Source organism: Lithobates pipiens, unplaced genomic scaffold (genome assembly GCF_037356315.1).
Source record: "Lithobates pipiens isolate NorthernLeopardFrog02 unplaced genomic scaffold, aLitPip1_a1.2 Scaffold_18, whole genome shotgun sequence".
Lineage (NCBI taxonomy): Eukaryota > Metazoa > Chordata > Amphibia > Anura > Ranidae > Lithobates > Lithobates pipiens.
In genome coordinates, this window is record NW_027507758.1 from 204,150,737 (window position 1) to 204,172,394 (window position 21,658).

The window sequence follows — 21,658 nt, forward strand, 5'->3', positions numbered from 1 at the left end:
TTCTTCCGTGATTCTTTTTTCTAGTTCTATTAATTGCTCGCTTTGAGCCCTGGGTAGTTTTGCTTCCTTAACATAGGTTTTAATCTTCTTTCTTCTAATTTCCCATTCTTAGACCACCTCGTATTTTCTTATTGCATATAATGCACTGTAATAGGAGTTGAATGCTGCTGCAATCTCTGTTGTTTTATATACTAATTTTTGGACTTCTGTTTTCTCACTATGTTTGCTAAATATTTCCCCAGTTTGTTGCCCCACTTATATCTCTCCTGGGCTACTCTATAATAATTATTTATCTCTTCTTCCTCCAGTACTGTCTTCAATTGTTCTCGCTTTTGGTTTAACTCCCAAAAAGTTTCCTTTTTCAATTGCTTTTTAATTTTTTTGTTCCAGTTCCTGGAGTTCTTTCATAATTCTTGTCTTGGACCTTTTCTGATCCTGCTTCCTCTTAGCACCAATCACAGTTTCCCTCTAATTACCGACTTATGACCCTCCCAGATGGTTGCCTTTGTCAAGTAAGGGGTGTCGTTTTCCCAGAAATAATTTTCTATCTCTTCCTTAATAATTTTTTGATTTTCTTCTTCTTCCAGCAGATCTTCATTCAATCTCCACACCACTCCCCCTGGGGCTTCTCCTCGCAGGTTCAACTTTAGCAATGCTGGTGCATGATCTGAAACTGTTATTATCCCATTTTTTGTTTCAGGGATATCTTCTAAAGATCTATGTTCTACCATAATGTAGTCCAGTTGGCAGTATACTCCATGCACCGCTGAAAAAAACGTCTAGTCCTTTATAGCTTTATGTTGTAATCTCCAGGGATCAACTAATTGGGATTCAAAAAAATGTTTTTTTTAATATCTTCCGCTGTCTAATTTCTCTCTCTAGTGAGGTCGCTGTGCTGTCGATCTTTTGATCCATGGGGAAATTAAAGTCTCCCGCAAGTAACTTTCCCTGTTTAAATTAGTTTATTTCCCTCAAGATTTTCCCCAGATATGTTTTCGGGTTTTTATTTGGGCAATATACATTGGCCAGTGTATACTTTTCATAGTTTCGTTTTCCTACAAGAAAGAGGAACCTTCCCTCCGGGTCCTCCTTCCTGTTTTCAATTTCAAACCAAATATCTTTTCCTGTTCCTATCACTACTTTGAGTCCTGTGTGATATGTGTCTCTTGTAGAAATACTATTCCCATGTTATAGCTTTCTAATTCTCTCAGGATCACATATCTCTTCCTTGGTGAATTTAAACCTCGTACATTGTATGACATTATTTGCACACTGACCTCTTCCTTCATTTCTTTTCAATTTCCCATGCGTCGCTCCGGGAGGGAGGGCCCCCCCCTGGAGGCCCAGTCCGGGTCCCCCCGCAGCGACACGTGGGGCCTTCCTGTTTTATACTTATAACAAAGACAACCATTTTTCTTCCAGGAGAGAACACATAAAACCATTTTTTTTTTCCCTCAGTTTAGGCCGATATGTATTATTCTACATATTTTTGGTAAAAAAAATGCAATAAGCAATTTATTGATTGGTTTGCGCAAAAGTTATAGCTTTTACAAAATAGGGGATAGTTTGTATGGCATTTTTATTAATATTTTTTTTTTCTAGTAATGGTGGCGATCAGCGATTTTTATTGTGACTGCGACATTATGGCGGACACATCGGACATTTTTGACACATTTTTGGGACCATTGTCATTTATACAGCAATCACTGCTATATAAATGCAGTGATTCCTGTGTAAATGACACTGGCAGTGAAGGGGTTAACCGGTGGCTGGCAGTGTAGGGGTTAAGTGTTCCTAGGTGTGTGTTACTAACTGTTGGGGGTAGAGGTCGACCGATATGGGTTTTTCTCTGGCCGATGCCGATGCCGATATTTAGAAATCATGGCGGCCGATAGCCGATATATGATGCCGATTTTTTTGGGCCGATATGTTAGGCCGATTTTATTTTATTTATTTCTTTTTTTCCTTTTTTATTTTTATTTTTTTTAATCCCCCTTGATCTAACACACCTTTCCCACTGGGGCGTTTTTCAGGCGCTTTTGGGCTAAAAATAGCGCCTGTAAAGTGCTTGCAAAATGGCTCCCCTGCAGTCTGTGTGAAAGACAGAGTGCTTTCACACTGAGGCGATGCGCTGGCAGGATCTTAAAAAAAAAAAGTCCTGCAAGCAGCACGTTTGGAGTGGTGTATACTGCTCCTCCACCACTCTTGCCCATTGATATGAATGGGCACCACTGCCGAAGCGCATGCAATGCGATTTGGCAGCAGTGCTTCATGGGCGCCTTTAACCTCTTCCTTGGCCGCTAGCTGGGTTATATGTGCCCCACTAGCAGCCAAATAGCACCGCTAAAATTATGGTAAAGAGCCGCTAAAACTTGCGTTTTACCATCAACGCCTGCCCGCTCCAGTGTGAAAGCGGCCTTCATAAGTGATACAGAAAATTTCTTACATTTAAACATTTATTAAACAAAAAAAACCTCCAATCAGTTTACTTGTATGTATGATTTAGATAAAAAAAAAAAAAAAAACCTATATATTAAAAACAGGTAGTCAAAACTTTTGGACGAAAAAAAAAAATGGGCTAACTTTACTGTTTTTATTTTATTTTTATTTTTTAAATAGTGTATTTTTTTCCCAAAAAAATGCATTTGAAAGACCTCTGTGCAAATGCCGTGTGACACAAAATATTGCAACAACCGCTATTTTATTCCCTAGGATCTCTGCTAAAAAAATATATATCATTTTTGGGGGGGTCTAAGTGATTTTCTGGCAGAAAATACAGGATTTTTACTTGTAAGCAACAAGTGTCAGAAAAGATTTAGTCTTTAAATGGTTAAACTGAGAACTTCTACACAATGAGATGACTTCATTCATTAATTCAGAAGTGTAAACATTGTATCTTTCTGTTCTTTTCTTGGCAGCCTGCCCAGAGAGGAGGAAGACGTTTCTATGGCAACTTACACTGACTTCACTTACACACTGTAGGGCCGCGTACACACGCGCGGACTGTTCGCCCAACTTTGTCCGTCCAACAGTTTCGGCAAACAGTCCGCTCAAACTTAGCATGGACGGACATGGCCACACACGACGGACGAACAGTTTGCTGAAACCGTGCGCGATGACGTGAACGGCACGTACGACGGGACGAAAAATACGACGTCCTATACACTGCATTATAGCTTTCGGCGTGAAAATCCTTTCTGAGCATGCGCGAGACTTAGTTGGCCGAACAAGCCTACACACGAGCGAATAGTCCGCTGAAACCTTGTTTCAGCGGACAGTTTTTCGGAATTTCCGTAAGACCTTGTTCGTCCAACTGTCCGCTGAAACTGTCCGCTGAAGCCCCACACACGAGCGGACTGTCCGCCCAAACACTGTTCAGCGGACAAGGTTGGGCGAACAGTCCGCGCGTGTGTACGCGGCCTAGTTCTAAATCGGCTTTTTATCAACACAATCGGCCGATGCCGATTATTTAAAAAACGGCAAATATCGGCCGATATATCGGCCGGCCGATATATCGGTCGACCTCTAGTTGGGGGCTGGGCTTTCATCTAGTGAACACTGATCTCTGCTCCAATCACATGGAACAGAGATCAGCATCACTAGTTGCTAGGCAGAACGGGGAGATGCTGTTTACAACGGCATCTCTCCGTTCAGCCGCCCCGTGAGACGATCGCGGGTATGCCTGCAGCAATCGAGACCACGGGACCCGCAACTGGACTCACGGGGGTCCCTGCGATGGCAGGGCGGCATTAAAGATTGGACATACCTGTACGCAAATATGCCTGCCCGTGCCATTCTGCCGACGTACATTGGCATGCGCTGGTCGATCTACTAGTACTAATCGAGTCGAGTACTAATTCCATTTCTCGTTACATTTAAACTGGCTGGAAAACCCCAGTTGTACTGTAGTTCTTGCTCTTGCAGGATTTTTAGTAAAGGTTTAAGTTGCTTTCTTCTTCTTAAAGTCTCTGGTGCTAAATCTTGAAAAATGTGTATGTTATTTCCCTCAGATTCCATTGGTGGGTTCCTCCTCACATTTTTCCAAAGTGCATGCCTATCTTCCTATTTTCCAAAACATATAATTACATCTCTAGGTTTTTCTTTTGGAAGGCCTGCTGGTTTTCTTACTCTGTATATTTTTTCCAGTTCTAGCACTTTGGTTCCGTCTTTACCCCTCAGTGGATTTAATAACTTTTTTTTATTGTTTCTTCTGATTTATCTTCCTGCGCCATCTCTATTAAACCACGCATTCTCAGATTTTTTTTTCATTCTCTATTTTCTCAGTCTTCCATTTATACCTTTGTTCCTGCTGTTCTTTTTTTATTACAATTAATTATCCTCTCAATTAATTTATTATTTCTGTGTGGGCTAACATCGTTGTTTCTACCTCTTCTATTCTTGTTAGCATATGTCCCATATTTTTCTGTATGTTTGTCATTTCTGCTTTTAATAAATTTTCCAGAGCTGTAAAAAATTTTTTTCCATATCCCCTTTTGTTGGTAACTGGGAAGGGTCCAAATTATCTACGCCTCCTATAGCTTCAGAAACTCCATCTCTAAACTCTTCTGGTTCCATCCTTACTTCTGGGGGTGGACTGCCCTCCACTTGTTCCTTTCCTTGTCCCTTTTTTTCCTTCCTTTCTCTGATTTCCTGCTGTCACTATTTTGTACTCTGGTGTTTTTCTCCATCTCCTTCTCCCTGCAATAAATATCTGCTCATAGGACCCGGGCTCAAACTAGGTCCGAGACTAGTCCTTGGTTACTTAGTTGATCCCCTCCTCTTGTCGTTTTTCCTCTCATTTCGTAAAAAATTATATATATTATTATTATTTTTTTTCGAAATATATATATATATATATATACCACAAGGGGCGCCCTTCTTTACTTTCTTCTTTCTGCTTCCGAGGACGAGGCTACTCTCTGACAGAGGTGTGCGGTGATGCGAGGCGGGTCAGAGGCAGAGCAGAGGCAGGGGGCCGGCTATCGTTCCCCTGCCGTCATCTTTAGCTAGAGAGAGGGGAGGAGAGATTTGGTCCTCATGGCATGTGGTGCGTCAGCATCGCGTCAGACTCCTCCCTCCTCAAATTACATATTCTACAGCTTGCACATCTACCACTGAAGGAAATTAGTTCAAGTCCTTCTTCAACTGGATATTCTGGAAGTGGTTCAAATGGCATGATTCCTCCTTTTGGCCATGCTTCAATTCTGCATTTGACTTCACAGAGCTCGCCTCCTTTAATCTGGAGTCCCTTCTTCCCCACTTTGACCACACGACTATCGGATATTTCCCCTAGGTCAGTTGCTTGACTGACAGCATTGACAATGTTACTCACTACACTCTGTCTTACTTTCATAGCTTCACTCAGCAAGATAGTCAGGTTTTGGGTGTTGTTTGGTCACGGTTTTCTCTGATCAATTCTTCGATAACATTAAACCCAAGAATTGGATTGTCATTACAGCAGTCGCTCACCAGCATTGGCACATAGATGGCTGAGTTTCCATGTCCACTACTTTCGACTTCCAGACGCACTTAAATTCATCTGATAAATGGAATGATATAACCATTTGCAGCTGTAATGGATACGTTGTTGTCACAAAGTAAATCTTGTATGCGCCTAATGGAGACACTGGGTAGAGACTTTTCTAACCTCTAACCATGCCTTCCCGACAATGCTGACCTGAGCTCCTGTGTCCATCAACATGTCAACCGGAACACCATTCATCTGGCATGACAGTAGGCATTTTCCTCCAATTAATTGTGCTATGTATTTGGAGAATCCATTCTCTTTTGGGAGTGTTCTAGTTGACCAGTGGGTGAATACCCTGTTTACCTTCACATGGGACAGATTTTGAGATGGTCACTGGTTGTCCCTTCCCAGTGACTGTCTGTCATTTCCCGACTGTCTTCTTTTCTTTAAGCAATCAACCGCTCTGTCCAACCACAGTAGAAACAATGGTAGCAGTTCTGGCTCTCTCGTTTGATGCAATCATCACACCTGGGCTTGAAGTGAGCTGTTTCTGGAACTTGAACATTGGTCAGTGGCTTAGTCATTCGGTTTCCAGCAACAGGCGTTTGCTTCATCATCTTTTCCAGGGTATTTGTGAGAGCAGAAACCTGTGTTAGTTCCGTTAATGCAGTGTGATTTGCTCTAGCATCTCCCTCAACTCTTTTGCAGTGTGTCTTTTTCACTATTCCCTGGTGTCTGTGATGAATGAACAGTAAGAGGTTTATGTTTAGGTGCACTGTTTAAGAGTCTCTGCCTTTCTGTTTCCTTATCAACTGATCTGGTGACCTGCTCTATGATAAAGTCATCCGTTACTGTCAAATCAGACACGTAAGGCTTGATATCTCATCTAACATTAGAATTTTTCTCGTTTAGTCCCTGATACAGTGTATGAAGGAATACGCCTTGCACCAGTTTTTTGTCATAGTTAAGCTCTCGTCTATCATGTTGTGATGTAGACAGAACGTTTCGTTTTAACCCCCACTAGCCTGTAAACAAAATGTTGTGCGGTTTCTCTTTCTTGCTGGTTAGCATTGCTAAGGTTCTGAAATAACTCATTACCACCTCGTTCTCTCATATGTGACTTCAAAAACCTTTTCAATTCAGCAACAGTAAGATCATCTTTGTCAGTCAACATATCTTTAAAATGACCAGGTTTGATTATTCTCAACACTGTGCGTATAATTTCAGATTCAGGGAATTTTTCAGTTAGGCCCTCGTCAATTTGTCTGCACCCCCTACTGTAACTCATGTCCGAATCATAATCTGAAATTACACCACCATGCATGTTGAATTCTATATGTGGCAACAAGGCAACAAAGCAACAACATCAGTTAATGTCACCACCTCTGATACCTGTTCAGTCCTTGCAGTCCCACTACTTTTTTTTTTTTTGCAGCGGTTGCAATGTCCACAGTTGGTGTACTTTCCTTATTAAGTTTTAGTTCATTTATCTTGTCTTGGATGATGAGTAGGTGAGATATACCTTGATCTTCTAATTTTTCCAGCTGATCACTTCTCATGTAGTCTATAATAAATTCAACGAGTTCCATTTCGTTGGTACCAGTCACTGATGGAACGTCCACGTCTCTTTCATCTTCCAGCGTAATAGCGAGGCTATGCAGCTGTTCTTTACTAAGCAGATGAATTTGTTTCTGGATATCCTGCATCAGCGCATGACGAGGAGACGCCATATCTGTTGCACTCTGAAGACTTGCACTCACAAGGCAGACGACACTCGCGACTCTCCTTATAGCTCTGCAGTAGGCTCATGCTTGTCTTTCGCTTCCCTCTCACTGGTAAAATAACGAATCCCGGCAGACGAGCACCCAAAATGTTACCGGTCTCAAAATATAAATTAAGAGAGCTGATGATAATAGACACAATGAGGTAATGTGATCAGCTTGGTGGGGACTGCAAAGAATTACACAAAAAGTATCAGATATGACCACTCATCTTTATGGTTGAAGTGGTTTCACTTTTGCATAACAATACATATATTACATTTTTATAGTCACATGTTCATAACCGTTAACAATATATAGTACAGATTTTGACTGAAATACTTTAAAACATAGTTACAACAATGAACTTTATTATTTTAATGAACATATATTTTCCTTTTATTCAGTATTATAGATAATTATCTTTATCTTGCTGGTACACTTTAGCTGTGCAATAATAATACTGGCATTCTATTGCTTTAATGCATATATTCTTCTTTCAGTAGTTCTCTTTTTTGACCACTAGATGGTGCACATTGCATGTCTGTATGAAGCAATGCATAAGCTTTCCAGTACAATAGGTTTTTTACCCATTTTAATATAGTTTTTCAACACGTGCTTTCTAATTTTATGTAACTTTGCATAAACCAGGTTTAAATATACCTATGTATAACCGTTTAGTGCTTACAATAAACATTTGTTCTGACTAATACAGTATTTTTATGCTTTTGTGCCCTTTTCACTGTTCCTCACACATACTGTTCTGAACTTCTAATTACAGCAAAACTATTGCATAAAATCTGCTGAAACTTTACCTGCATCTGCTCAAGATGTTTAGGAATCTATCACAGTTTAACATGGATTAGAAATGATTTAAAGTACATACCTGCAAAGAATTACACAAACAATATCAGATATGACCACCCACCTTTATGGCTTGAAGTAGTTTCAATTCAGTCACATGGTGAGTGGTCTTATATAGACTCTGCTAGAATAGTAGGATGGTATTTCTTTGTTAGAAATAATAAAAAAAAAAAAAAATGAATATGTACTTTGTCGCTTTGTCGGTTTTGTCTTTTATGTGACCATATGAACCCCAGTTCGTCACACCTAAATGGCACAACCCCCCCCCAAATGACCCCATTTTGGAAAGTATACACCCCAAGCTATTTTCTGAGAGGTATGGTGAGTATTTTGCAGATCTTGCTTTTTGTCACAAAGTTTTGATTTAAAAAAGAAAACAAAACACATTTTTTCTTTCTTCGTTTTCAAAAACAAATGAGAGCTGCAAAATACTCACCATGCCTCTCAGCAAATAGCCTGGAGTGTCTACTTTCCAAAATGGGGTCATTTGGCGGGGGTTTGTAATTCCACATATGCCCATGGCATGTTTGAGCAATAGATCATTTAGTGACAACTTTGTGGAAAAAAAAAAAACCTTAGTTAGACTTACCGGTGATGGTATTTCTACGAGCCTTTCAGGACAGCACCTTGGAGAGAGCATAGCTCCACCTCTTCACAGGAAAAACTGCATGAAAACGCCCCCTTTAAAAGCAGCTCCTTCCACCATGCCATCAGTTGTTACCGAGAAATCCTCAGACATGCTGGAAAATAAAAGCAGACAATTACCAAGCCCTATAATTATACATTATACCTAATAACCTAGGGAGGGAAGTAGGCTGCTGTCCTGAAAGGCTCATAGAAATACCGTCACGTCTAACGAAGGTTTTCTCCCTTCGCCTTTCAGGACAGCATCTTGGAGAGGATAACTGAGAAACTTACTTCAGGGTGGGACTACTGCTTGTAAAACCTTCCTACCAAAGGATTGGTCCGAGGCTGAAAGCAGATCCAATCGGTAGTGCCTTATAAAGGTTGAAAAACTGGACCATGGGGCAGCCTTGCAAATTTTCTCAGGAGATGCCCCTGCCCTTTCTGCCCACAATGCCGCTACTGCTCAAGTTAAATGAGGCAAAATCCCTTCTGGAGGTTCCAGAACCAAAGAGGTGTATGACTCTTTAATGGCTTGTTTTAACCATCTTCCGAGGGTGCTTTTGGAAGCTTTACATCCCTTGTGAGTACCTCCCATTAAAACAAGTAGTGAAGATGATTTTCTAACGTCCGTTGTTATCTCCAGATATTTAAGAGACACCTCCTGACATCAAGAGTATGGAAATATTCTTCCCCTGGCCCCGAAGGTAAAGGGCAAAATGTAGGGTGAATGATCTCCTGTGTATGATGAAAGACTGACTCCACTTTCGGGCAGGAAGGCTGTATCTGTCCTTAAGACTACCCTATCTGGTAGACATCTCATAAAGGGTACATTAATTGATAGAGCTTGTAACTCACTGATTCTACGAAAATAAGTTACTGCCACTAACAAAACAGTTTTGAATGTCAAAAACTTTAACGATGATCCTCCTATAGGTTCAAACAGTCTTTGTCAGTCCCTGAAGAACTAAAGATAAATCCCATTTGGGAAAAATAACAATAGGTCTAGGTTTTACTTTAGTCATAGCCCTAAAAATCTGATTATTAAAAGGTTCCCCTGACAGGGTTCTTTCCAAAAAAACTGATAAAGCAGCTAACTGCATCTTGAGCGTACTTGCTGCTAACCCCTTCTCTAATCCTTCTTAAAGAAATTCCAAAAATGAAACTGTACTAAGCAAATTAAAGTTTTTTTCTGGAACACCAGGTATTATATACCTTCCAGACTATGAAATAAATGTCTCTTGTCACTTTTTTTCTTACTTGCAAGAAGGGTAGTAATAAGTTTCTCTGATAAGCCCTTCTGTCTTAAGATCTGTTCTTCAGAAACCAGGCTGTTAGATTGAGATAAGCTGGATCTGGATAGAGGATCTGGCCCTGACTCAGCAGATCTGTCCTGATTGACAACTTCCAAGGAGGTTGTCACTGAGAGATTCATCAAGATTGACAACCAGGATATTTTCAGCCAATAAGGAGCTATTAAGGTTAGTTCTGTGGATTCCAGCCTGAATTTGGCTAACACCCTTGGAATCAGCTGAAACGGGGGAAAAGCGTAAGACAGCTGGAAGTCCCACTTGTGGGCCAACGCATCTATTCCGAGAGCTTGATCCTGCCTCTGAAGGGAGAAGAAGTCTGGTACTTTTGCATTTTCTTGTTTTGCAAAGAGGTCCACCTGAGGGAAATCCCAGCTCTTGGAAATCATCTCAAATAATTCCTTATTTAGAGACCACTCAGCTTCCCTTATTTCTCTCCTGCTGAGGAGATCTGTACCCTTCAAATGGACTGTGGATAGAGAGGCCTACTTGTTCTCTGCCCATCTCAGGATTTGATAAGTTAGCTCCATCAAGGTTCTGCTTTTTGTGCCCCCTTGCTTTGTTAAATATAATACTGCCGTCATATTGTCCGACAATATTTGGACATGCTGTTTCACTAGAACTTCCTGGAAGGAGAGAAGGCTTAGGTGAATAGCGTTCAACTCTCTCCAATTCGACGACCTTCTTGCCTCTGGTTTTGACCAAACCCCCTGAACTATCTGTTCTTCTAGGTGGGCTCACCACCCCCATGCGCTGGCATCTGTGGTCAGTCATCTGGTTACTGGGAAGTCCTTTTGAGATATTTCTTTGGTTTCTCCACCACCAGAGCGATCTTTTGCTCTTGCCCCTATGAAGAACTTCTCCAGAGGTTCCTGGTATGACCAATTCATTAAGATATCCACCTGCAGTGGACGAGCATGGAACCTGGCCCACTATACCGAGGTAATTGCCGCTGTTAACAGGCCCAGAGCCAACATGGCTTGTCTTACGGAAATCTCTGAGTTGAATTGAAGTGCTCTCAGAACTGACTGCATCTTCTCTATTTTCTCCTGGGGCAGACATATTCTCTGTTCTAATGAATCAACTTCGTACCCCAGAAACCTTACCCTTCGAGATGGTATTAGGTTTGACTTTTTAAGGTTGAGAAGCCAACCCAAACTCTTTAGATGTGCTTGAGTTATTTGAAGATTGACTTCTACTTGACCCTTTGAGTTGGCAAACAGTAGCAGATCATCCAAATAGAGCACTATTGGAATCCCTTTCAGCCTCAGGGGCTCCAAGACTTCTGCCATCACCTTTGTGAATACTCTGGGAGAGGAGGAAAGGCCGAAGGGCAGAGCTTGGAACTGCAGATGCCAACTCCCCCCCCCCATTGACTGCTATTGGAATATGGCGATAGACATCTCTCAAGTCGATGCAAGTCATGTAACACTTGGAGGTCAGTAAGTTCCTCACCGAGAAAATCGTATATCCATCCTGAATTTTTTGTATTTTATGGATCGATTCAGTACCTTCAAATTGAGGATCAGGCGGAACTTTCCTGATTTTTTTTTTTACCAGAAAAATATGGGAGTAAAACCCTTTCCCCTCTTGAACTTTTGGAACCTGTGAGATGACTTTCTGTTGCATCGGCTCTTGTAGAAGAGACTTCATAGCCAGAGCCTTCTCCTGATCCCTTGGCAGGTTTTTGATGTAAAACCTACTTGGGGGACTTTGTGAGAATTCTAGATGATAACCCTGTTTGATTAACCCCAGAACAAATGGACTTCTTGTCATTTCTTCTCAAACTGACAATAAATCCTGAAGTCTCCCGCCTACTGGGAGATCATCATTGTTTGTTTAGGGGATTGCTCAGGGTTTATAAAAAGTAACTCGCCTCTGCCTCTTCCTCTCTGAGGATTCCAGGGTCTTTTCTTTGTCTGGTCTTTTTCCTTGTCGGTTTGTCGAGGGATGAAAATTTTTCCTCTGCTGGACCACTTTCTTTTTCTGTGGGAAAGCTTTCTTTTTTCTGCAGTCCTGTCAAGGATAGTCTCCAGTTCTGGCCTAAACATCAGGTCCCCTGAAAAGGGAATTCCACACAGCTTTATTTTAGAAGCCGGATCCCCTGACCAAGTCTTTAGCCAGAGGGCTCTTCTCGCTGAGTTAATAAGCGCTGAGGATCTGGCAGATATCCTGATAGACTCTGCAGAGGCATCTGCCATATATTTTATGGCCTTAAGCAATGTAGGGAAGGACTCCAATATATCTTTTCTGGAGGTACCTGTTACCACATGATTCTTAAGTTGGTCTAGCCAACACTCCAAATTCCTAGCTACAACTGTACCTGCCATTGCGGGTTTCAGATTGGCTAAAGATGAATCCCAGGCTTTCTTCAGTAGCCCATCTGCCCTCTTGTCCATCACATCTTTGAGAATCCCCATATCCTCAAAGGCTAAATCAGTCTTCCTAGACACTTATGAAAAGGTAGCATCTATTTGTGCTTTTTTATTCCACACAAATTCCTAATTTTCCTCAAAAGGAAACCTCCTTTTAAGGGCTTTAGAGAAGAACTGCCCTTTTTCTGGATCCTTCCACTCCTTTTTAATAGTGTCTGTTAAAACTTTATGCACAGGGAAGAAGCTATGTTAATCTCCTCCAGCCCCTGGTACATCTTGTCATGTACCGACAGCTGGGTTTTTTCTTCCTGGAACTCCAGGGTAGTATAAATTGCATTGAGTAGATCATCCACCTCCTCAAGTGAAAGTTTGTATCTAGATGATCTGGCTTCTTCTTCCTCCTCCCCCTCATCCTCAATAGTTGAGGGAGGAATGCTTTCCCTTTCTTCCTCAGACTCACTTTCCACCTGTATGGAAGTGGACGGAGGGAGACTGGACTGAGAACTCTGTTCTTGACTGGAACTCTGGCCACGCTTTTTCACAAGGTCCCTAGGACCTCTGCTAATTCTTTTCTTACAGAAGATAAGCTCCTTGCACTCCTGGAAGGACTTTTCTTTCACTAAATCTAAAATGCAGGATCTGGATTTGGGCCAAGAATCCCTGTTTTTTCTGACTTGGCAGTAGCTTTCTGAAACACAAAAAACAAAAGAACCCCCAGGTCCTTTTTTAGCTATAGTCTCTAAAAAGGAGAACGGATAGCACCCACAGCCAACACCCTAAGTGCCCAGAGTCTCACTCCTTGCTGAGCTGCTAATGGAACATTTGCAACAAAGCAGACAGCTGCAGGATTTTGTTTCAACAATAAAAAAACCACAAAATAATATACAAGGAAAGAGGCACCACTGTACCTCTCCTACCTGGGACTGGCCAGGAACCTGGGCGCCTGCATCCGCCATTGCTGCTGACAATTCTTCCTCCATAATGAATGTTGCAGCCACTGCCTGTGTGCTTTCGAATGGTGTCCTCCATGTGCCAAACAAAAGGAAGTCCCGGCCAGAGGACCCGCCCCTTCCTCCTGCGTTCCAGCAGCTGGAACCAATCGCTGCTACGTCCCGCCAGAAGTCTCTCCACCGGAACTGACGTCACTCGCCATCTGGGATTTGGAGCCACCATGCCGAGGCCTGGTATGGAACGCTCGTTCTGAGCTCACCCGTGGTCCCCCAAACACCATAGGCAGACAACCTCCAGCAGCCCATTACTCCTGTGAGCCCACGAAGGAAGGGACACCAGAACACCCCCTTCTCGTGCGGGAAGGTGCTGGGTTGGTCTGAGCATAAAACTTGAAGGTACTAAAACTTGAAACACTTCCCCAGTAACTCGGCCCTATAACTGGAAGCTGAACACCTTCCTTCTGCAACACCTTCCCTCCCAATCGGATTTGGGTCGAGACCCTGAGTCACTATTTTGCTGAAAATTTTACCCCAGACGTCCCCCTCCCCACTGTGTGGGAAGCCCACAAGGCAGTAATACGTGGTAGGTGCATGGCGCTTTCCTCTGCCTTAAAGCGGGCCACCAAGCTAAACACTGAGAAGGAACTCAGACAGTTAGAACAAAAACTGCAGACCTCACCGACCTTGCCACTCCTTAGGAAAATTGTCAATTTGCGCATGGCGCTTGGAGACCTGGCACTTCGCCGGGTTGAGAAAGCCCTGCTGAGGATCAAACAGACGTACTATGATAGGGGTAATAAGGCACATTCTCTCTTAGCTAGGAAGCTCAAAGACAAAGCCCTCCTCTCCGCCATGCACCAGATTAAAAATAAAACTAATGAGGTTGTCTCTCACCCCAAAGATATAGTTGATACGTTTGCAGGCTTTTATGAGGAGCTCTATAATAGCCCTGATATCCCCAGTAACCCCGTACCAGCGGAGATCTCGCATCGTATACAGCAGTACCTGTCAGACAGCGCCACCCCCCGTATTCGAGAATCGGACTTGACCACTTTAAACATGCCCATCACGGAGGAAGAAGTAGAACTGACTATCAAATCCCTCCCCGCGCATAAATCCCCGGGTCCGGACATTCTGCCCTACGAATATTATAAAGCATTTTCCCCCCTCCTGACCCCACACATGAGTAGCCTCTTTAACGCTTTTCTACAGAATACACCCGTCCCCTCGGATATGCAACGCTCCTTCCTTACCTTAATCCCCAAACCAGATAAGGACCCCAGCCTTTGCGCCAATTATAGACCCATTGCGCTGTTGAACGCAGACCTAAACATTTTTACTAAACTGTTATCTCTGCATCTCAACAAGGTCCTACCCTCCCTGATCTACAAGGACCAGGTGCGCTTTGTCCCCCTCCGCCAGGCAGGGGATAACACTCGGAAGGTAATAGACCTAATCGACGTGGCGAACAGGGAAGGAGTGTCGTCCTTGCTCCCAAGTCTGGACGCGGAAAAGGCATTTGATAGACTGGGGTGGCCCTTCCTGTTCGCCACGCTGACCCACATAGGGATGGAGGGACCTTTTTTGCGGGCCATACATCACCTTTACTCCAACCCATCTTCTCAAGTGAAAACCCCCTTTGCCACCTCTTCGCCCTTTTCCATCTCCAATGGCACGCGTCAGGGATGCCCGCTATCACCCTTACTGTTTGCCCTCTGTATAGAACCCCTGGCGGCGTCCATTAGACGGAACCAAGCTATTAGAGGTGTTTCGGTGCGAGGCCAGGAATTTAAGATTTCGCTATTTGCGGACGACGTAATTCTTACCCTTACCCAACCCAGGATATCCCTGCCCAACCTGCATATGGAATTAGATCGTTACAGTGCATTATCGGGCTACAAACTTAACGCCTCAAAGTCAGAGGCCCTTCCAGTTAACATCCCACCGATGGAGGTGGACCATCTACGATCCAACTTTCCCTACCACTGGAAGTCTACTTCCCTTCGGTACCTGGGGATAAACATTACCCCAACCTATACCTCCCTCTATCAGGCAAACTATCCACCCCTTTATGGAGATATTAGGCGACTGCTCTCACAATGGCGGAAACACCAAATTTCTCTCCTTGGTAGAATAGCCTCTGTGAAAATGGCAATTCTCCCGAAACTCCTCTACCTTTTCCAGACCCTCCCCATTCCCATACCCTCCTCACACTTGAAAAAATTGGGACCTACTTCAATTCACGTGGAACTATAAACGGCACAAAATACCTCGTTCTGTCATGACCGCCTCCCGATCGGATGGGGGGTTAGCGTTCCCGGACCTAGTTAGGTACTACCAGGCTGCCCAACTCCGCGCGGTCGCTTCCTGGTTCACCCAGAGGCCTCACAACCGCTGGTCGGAAATCGAATCACGGTGGTTGGCCCCTATACACCCTAACAGTATGCTCTGGAGTGCGGCGGCATTGGTCCCCCAGTCCCAACTGCTGGGACCTATGTCCCATCTGCAGAGCCTATGGCGTAGGTCCTCCAAGGTGTTTGACTTGACCTCGGATAAATCGCTCCTGACCTCTTTTATATGCAACCCTCAAGTGCCAGATAGCCTATCCCGCCAGATGACACACCCTTGGTCTTCCCGGAACCTCTTCCATCTGGGGACTCTAGTGGACCCCAGATCAAGGAGACTACTGACTTACGCTGAACTCCAATCTCGGTTCGACCTCCCCGGCAGAGCTTTTATAGTTATTTACAAATCCGTCACTTTGCCCAGACCATCTCCTCAGACCTCCGCTTCTCTCCGCTTACCTCATTTGAAAATGTTGTTTCAGCAGGTACGGCCCAGAAAGGGATGATCTCGGATATTTATAAAATACTTAACGCTTTTCCTATGGGTCTTAAAGGCAAACATGCATATATGCTTAAATGGGAGGAGGCTCTGGGTGAAGTGTTCACGGAGGAGCAATGGCAGGTGATTTGGTCACAGGTATCCAAGAGCTCCATGTGTACACTCTACCGGGAAAACGCATACAAAATTAAATTTTTCTGGTATATGACCCCGGATGTTCTACACGCTATTTACCCTTCCACAACGGACAGGTGCTGGCGCTGTTTGGAGCATGAGGGCACCCTCTTGCACATTTACTGGCAATGCCCCCGCATAGTCCCCTTCTGGACAGAAGTCCATACTCTCCTGGCCAGTATCCTGGACCGACCGCTGGACTTGAACCCCAAACACTTTTTACTGGGAGTCCCTTTCCCCAAACTGTCAAGATCCCTACAGAAACTATCCCGACATATCCTGACTGCAGCGCGGTGTCTTGTTGCACTTCATTGGAAAAGGACGCACCCTCCTACTCCAGACGCACTATACGCTAGAATTAGAGACGCGGAGCAAATGGAAAAGATGACCGCCAGGATACAGGACCGGTTGGAAGCGCATGATGTGGTTTGGAACCCCTGGAATCTCAAGGGCGATCGGCCCTGACAGACAAGCGGAATACTTAGGATGACTACCCACCTCTATTCTCTCCTTTTCCTTCTCTTCTTTTCTTTACATCCTTTTTGGTATCCCCCTCTCTTCGCTCCCTCTTCCCCCTTTTTTTCTTTTTTCTGCTCTCTTATTTCCGTCTTTCTTCCAAACTCTCCCAAGGGAGGGTGTTTGAATAGGTTAGTTATTAGTACAAGTATCTCACACATTCAGTTGATACCTGTAACCTCGGAATGCCACTCTTTACTAGAAGTAGAGTTTTGAGGACTAGCTTACTATTGGTTGGACTTTATCCCTGACTTACTTATGTTAATGAACATACTGCCTGTGGATAGCTCTGTCTGGCCTGGTTTGTACCTGCTCCAAGTGGCTATACTCCGCAGGGCGATAAGCTCTTACTGTACGTTCCCTTTTCACTTTTGGCTCAGCCACTGCTGCATTGAAGTGTATGATATGTAATGTTTCCTCCTATAATAATAAAAGTTATTTGACAAAAAAAAAAACTTGAAACACTAAAAACTGACGGCATGGTGAAGCAGATGCTTTTAAAAGGGGCATTGTCACGCAGTGTTTCCTGTTAAGAGGTGGAGCTATGCTCTCTCCAAGGTGCTGTCCTGAAAGGCGAAGGGAGAAAACATTTGTAATTTTCCTGCAACTTGTGGCAAAATATAAAATATTCCATGGACTCAACATGCCTCTCTGCAAATAGCTTGGGGTGTCTACTTTCCAAAAAAGGGGTCATTTGGGGGCAGTTTTGTGCCATCTCGGCATTTTATGGTCTTCAAAACTGTGATAGGTAGTGAGGAGTGAAATCAAAAATTTACGCCCTTAGAAATCAATTAAAAATGTTCAGTTTTAATGAAGGATATTCATAAGTAGAAAAACGTTGATGTTCTTAGCCACATGGATAGATGATTACAGCATGGTGAAATACTGAGCAATGAACCAGAGAGAGGGAAGAGGAAAGTGTTGCAGAATAATCTGTATTCTCAGACCGTCTCTCGATTCAAGTTAAGACATTCATTGCATATGCAAGAGAAATGGTTAGATGTACATTCAGGCTTCAAAAATCTATTTCTGCCTGTCATAGGCTTACATGCTCCTTTTTATCACCCTTAAACCTTCCCACTTCCTGCTTGTAATGTCCTGATCACATGTATAATTTCTACCTTTATTCTGAACGTGAAGCAGGAAGGAGGGAATACAGGCAACACCCTGCCACAGGATGTTCTATACACGTGATTCTAAACATTTCATTGTTGTGAGCGATGTGTGTTTCAATGTCTGCTAATGTAAGCATTTTCATAGTTATATGATTATTCAGCATATTGAAGTATAATAGGGTTATATAAAACATATATTTCTATTCATTTTAAACTTAATGAAGATAAAGCTATATTTCTATGCATATTCATAGTTGACATTTAGAGGTATAATACAGAGAGAGAGAGAGAGAGAGAGAGAGAGCGAGATTAACCACTTCAGCCCCGGAAGGATTTACCCCCTTCTTGACCAGAGCACTTTTTGCGATTTGGCACTGCGTCACTTTAACTAGCAATTGCGCGGTCATGCGACGTGGCTCCCAAACAAAATTGGTATCCTTTTTTGCCCATAAATAGAGCGTTCTTTTGGTGTTATTTGATAATACCTGCGTTTTGAATTTTTTGCACTATAAACAAAAAAATTGCGACAATTTAAAATAAAACAGATTATTTTTTTTTTTTATATAATAAATATCCCCCAAAAATATATATACATTTTTTTTTCCTCAGTTTAGACAAATACGTATTCTTTTATATATTTTTGGTAAAAAAAAAAAAAAAAAAAAAAATCGCAATAAGTGTATATTGATTGGTTTGCACAAAAGTTATAGCGTCTACAAAATAGGGGATAGTTTTATGGCATTTTTATTCATTTTTTTTTTCTTTACTAGTAATGGTGGCGATCAGCGATTTTTATCATGACTGACATTGTGGCAGACACACCGGACAATTTTGACACATTTTTGGAACCATTGGCATTAATACAGCGATCAATGCTTTAAAATTGCAAAAAAATTACAGTAAAAATGTCGCTGGTAGTGAAGGGGTTAACCACTAGGGGGCCGGGAGGGGTTAAGTGTGTCCTAGGGGAGTGTTTCTAACTGACTGGGGGATGGGCTTGTATGACGTGGATACTGATCGCTGCTCCCGATGACAGGGAGAAGACAATCAGTATCCTGTCGTTAGGCAGAACAGGGAGATTCATTGGCATCTCCCCGTTCTTGAGCCCCATGACACGATCGCGGGTGTCGAGTCCGCGAGTCCCGCGGGCACGGTAACGGAGCTTGCGACAGGCGCGTGCACAGTGGAAATTTCAAAGTAACGTATGGGTACGTTACTTTGCCCAGCCGTGCCCTTCTGCCGATGTATATATGCCGACAGCGGTTGGCAAGTGGTTAAAGACACAGCAATAATAAATCAAATAGTGCAACACAAATGAAATGATAATAAATCACATAGTGTAACACAACAGCTGTAATTAGCCTGGCCCTTCGTGATTCCTAATATCATAATATGAAAATGCTGTGTGTTGCAAGCCCACAACAGAACTTGAAAAACATTTTTGGCATGTCAATGGGTACTACATATGTTTTTTTTTTTTTGTTTTTTACATGTCTAGAAACCTGTGTACACTAGGCAATTAAAACCTAACTATTTAAAGAGAAACTGCAGTCTGCTCACATAATTTGTAATAAAAACATCTTGGTCATTCCGAAGCTTCCCTCCAACCACTTTGCATATTATTTTATATACTGTATACTGTGATCCTGTACTTGTCATATATGCTGCAGAAATATCCCTCCTCTAAGTCTGGCTGAAGCAATTTTAACTGTGGGCAGCTGAAGCTGCTGCCTGTTCACTTCCTGGATTTGCACAGACATACAAAAGCACGCCTCCAGCTCTGCTGCTTTCATTGGCCCTCATATGACTCACCCCCCCTCCCACCCTCTCGTGAGAGAGAGAGAGAGCTGTGCATGATGTCATAAGCCTAGGCTTTTTATCAGAAAATAACAGGAAGTGGGCTGTATAAGGTATTTACTGTCAGAAAAAAAAATGTTTTACTATCCAAAGTTAAAACAACAAGGGCAGAAGATTTAATAGTTGAAAAAATGACTAAAGGTCTGCATTAACGTTATGTCAAACAACCTAATTATAACATTTGCAAATATTTTCCTTCAGCAGTAACACTGAATGAAGTAACATGACAGTAAGGCCCCTTTCACATGTTCTGTCTGTCCGTTTTTCATCCATCTGATAATGAATGAAAAACAGACAGCAATGCTTTTCTATTGGCAAACAGATTTAAACATGTCCATCCGTTTACATCAGTTTTCAACGAAGCTGTATTCAAACACAATGGTCAACCATTTACCACAGCAGTTTCCTTTTCAGCGGCTGTCTGTTGTGGTAGGGGGCGGTGTGTTGAGCAATTCAGCTCCCTTTTTTTATTTCTCACTGAACTTTATTTTAAGTATACAAAAGTACAGTTTTTTTATGTCGCCGTACAGTGCATGCTTAGTTAGATTCAAAGGATTGCAGAGGTGACATTAGGGGTCTAAGGCCCGGTTTACACTTGTGGGATGCGAGAACCCTGTAAATCCACTGTAGGTTCCCGCATCGCACCCGACACGCACGGCAGTTCACACTGCCATATGCAAACTGCTGGGGAGTGTCATATGTCAACGACACCCCCATTTCAGCTCACATATCGCACTGCAAACTGACAGTTCGGACATGAATCACACATGCGATCCGATTCTGGTCCGAACAGAAAAAAGGGTCCTGTGTGTGTTTGGACCGAATGCGGTGCGGTATCAGCCATACTATCTGTATGGCTGATATCGCACTGCACAGACATTGCATGTAATGTGAACAGCAGTACGCTGCGAATTACATGCGATGTCTGGCATCGCACAACTGTGAACCGGGCCTCATAGAACTTAATGTGTCCTTAAAAAGAACATGTAGCTTGCTGTATGCAATCACATTTACTGTATTTTGTTGGACATGACTTGTGCATTCCACTGTTGTTTTTTACATACTCAGCTGTCCCCTGATTGTGTGTTCTATATAATAAGATAACTTTTGCTCTCTTTTGCTTTTTTTCAGGTGTGTTTCATTCACTTAACAATAGCAACACTGATACAATCAGTGTAAATCAAGCAGAGGTAATTAAACCAAATATAACGTTTTTCCAATTTCATTCCTCCTTAAAGTGTATATGAACTGCAACAATGATCCTTACTCTGTTTTCTTTGAACCTGTTACACCTAAAATGAAGGCATTTTGTTATATCTGTTTGATAAGTGCATAAATATATCTTTTGATCTCGTTATAAAATTAGAATTCATAACATGGGCACTGGTATATTGTACATCCTTACTTTGATTTCAATGAGTCTGATTGGTCTTCCCAGGTCTTATTTTGAAACTACAGATTAATTAGCCTTTATGTTGTGTAGAGCAGTGTTTTTCAGTTACGTTGCCCTTTAAAACCATTTTGCAGTCTCAAGGCAACTGAGTCTAACTGGTCATTCACGTGTGAGATTGGAGGGGGGAGTAAAACCATGCAGTTGAGCCATGCTTTTACCACCCCAACTGCTCCCCATTTAGCTGCAGATGCAGTGGCCGAGGTTTTAGACACACTGCAGCCTCGACGTCTTGCTTTTCGGCCATGGCAGGAATTATACCCCTGTCTTGTTTGTGCTGGGGGCCTTACTGCACAACAACTGAACACACTGCATGTGGTTGCAACATGGAGATACTGCATTTAGAGAGTGA

At 42.7% G+C, this 21,658-nt stretch overlaps 1 protein-coding gene across 1 annotated transcript in view; it reads left to right on the top strand.

Annotated features, from left to right (window-relative positions):
• Positions 1–21,658, top strand: part of CAPN9 (calpain 9) — a 1,247,204-nt gene that overhangs the window by 1,208,043 nt on the left and 17,503 nt on the right. The window contains exon 19 of the mRNA XM_077486535.1: positions 20,988–21,046. Coding sequence (XP_077342661.1) covers positions 20,988–21,046 — 59 coding nt within the window. The remainder of the gene's footprint in view (positions 1–20,987; positions 21,047–21,658) is intronic.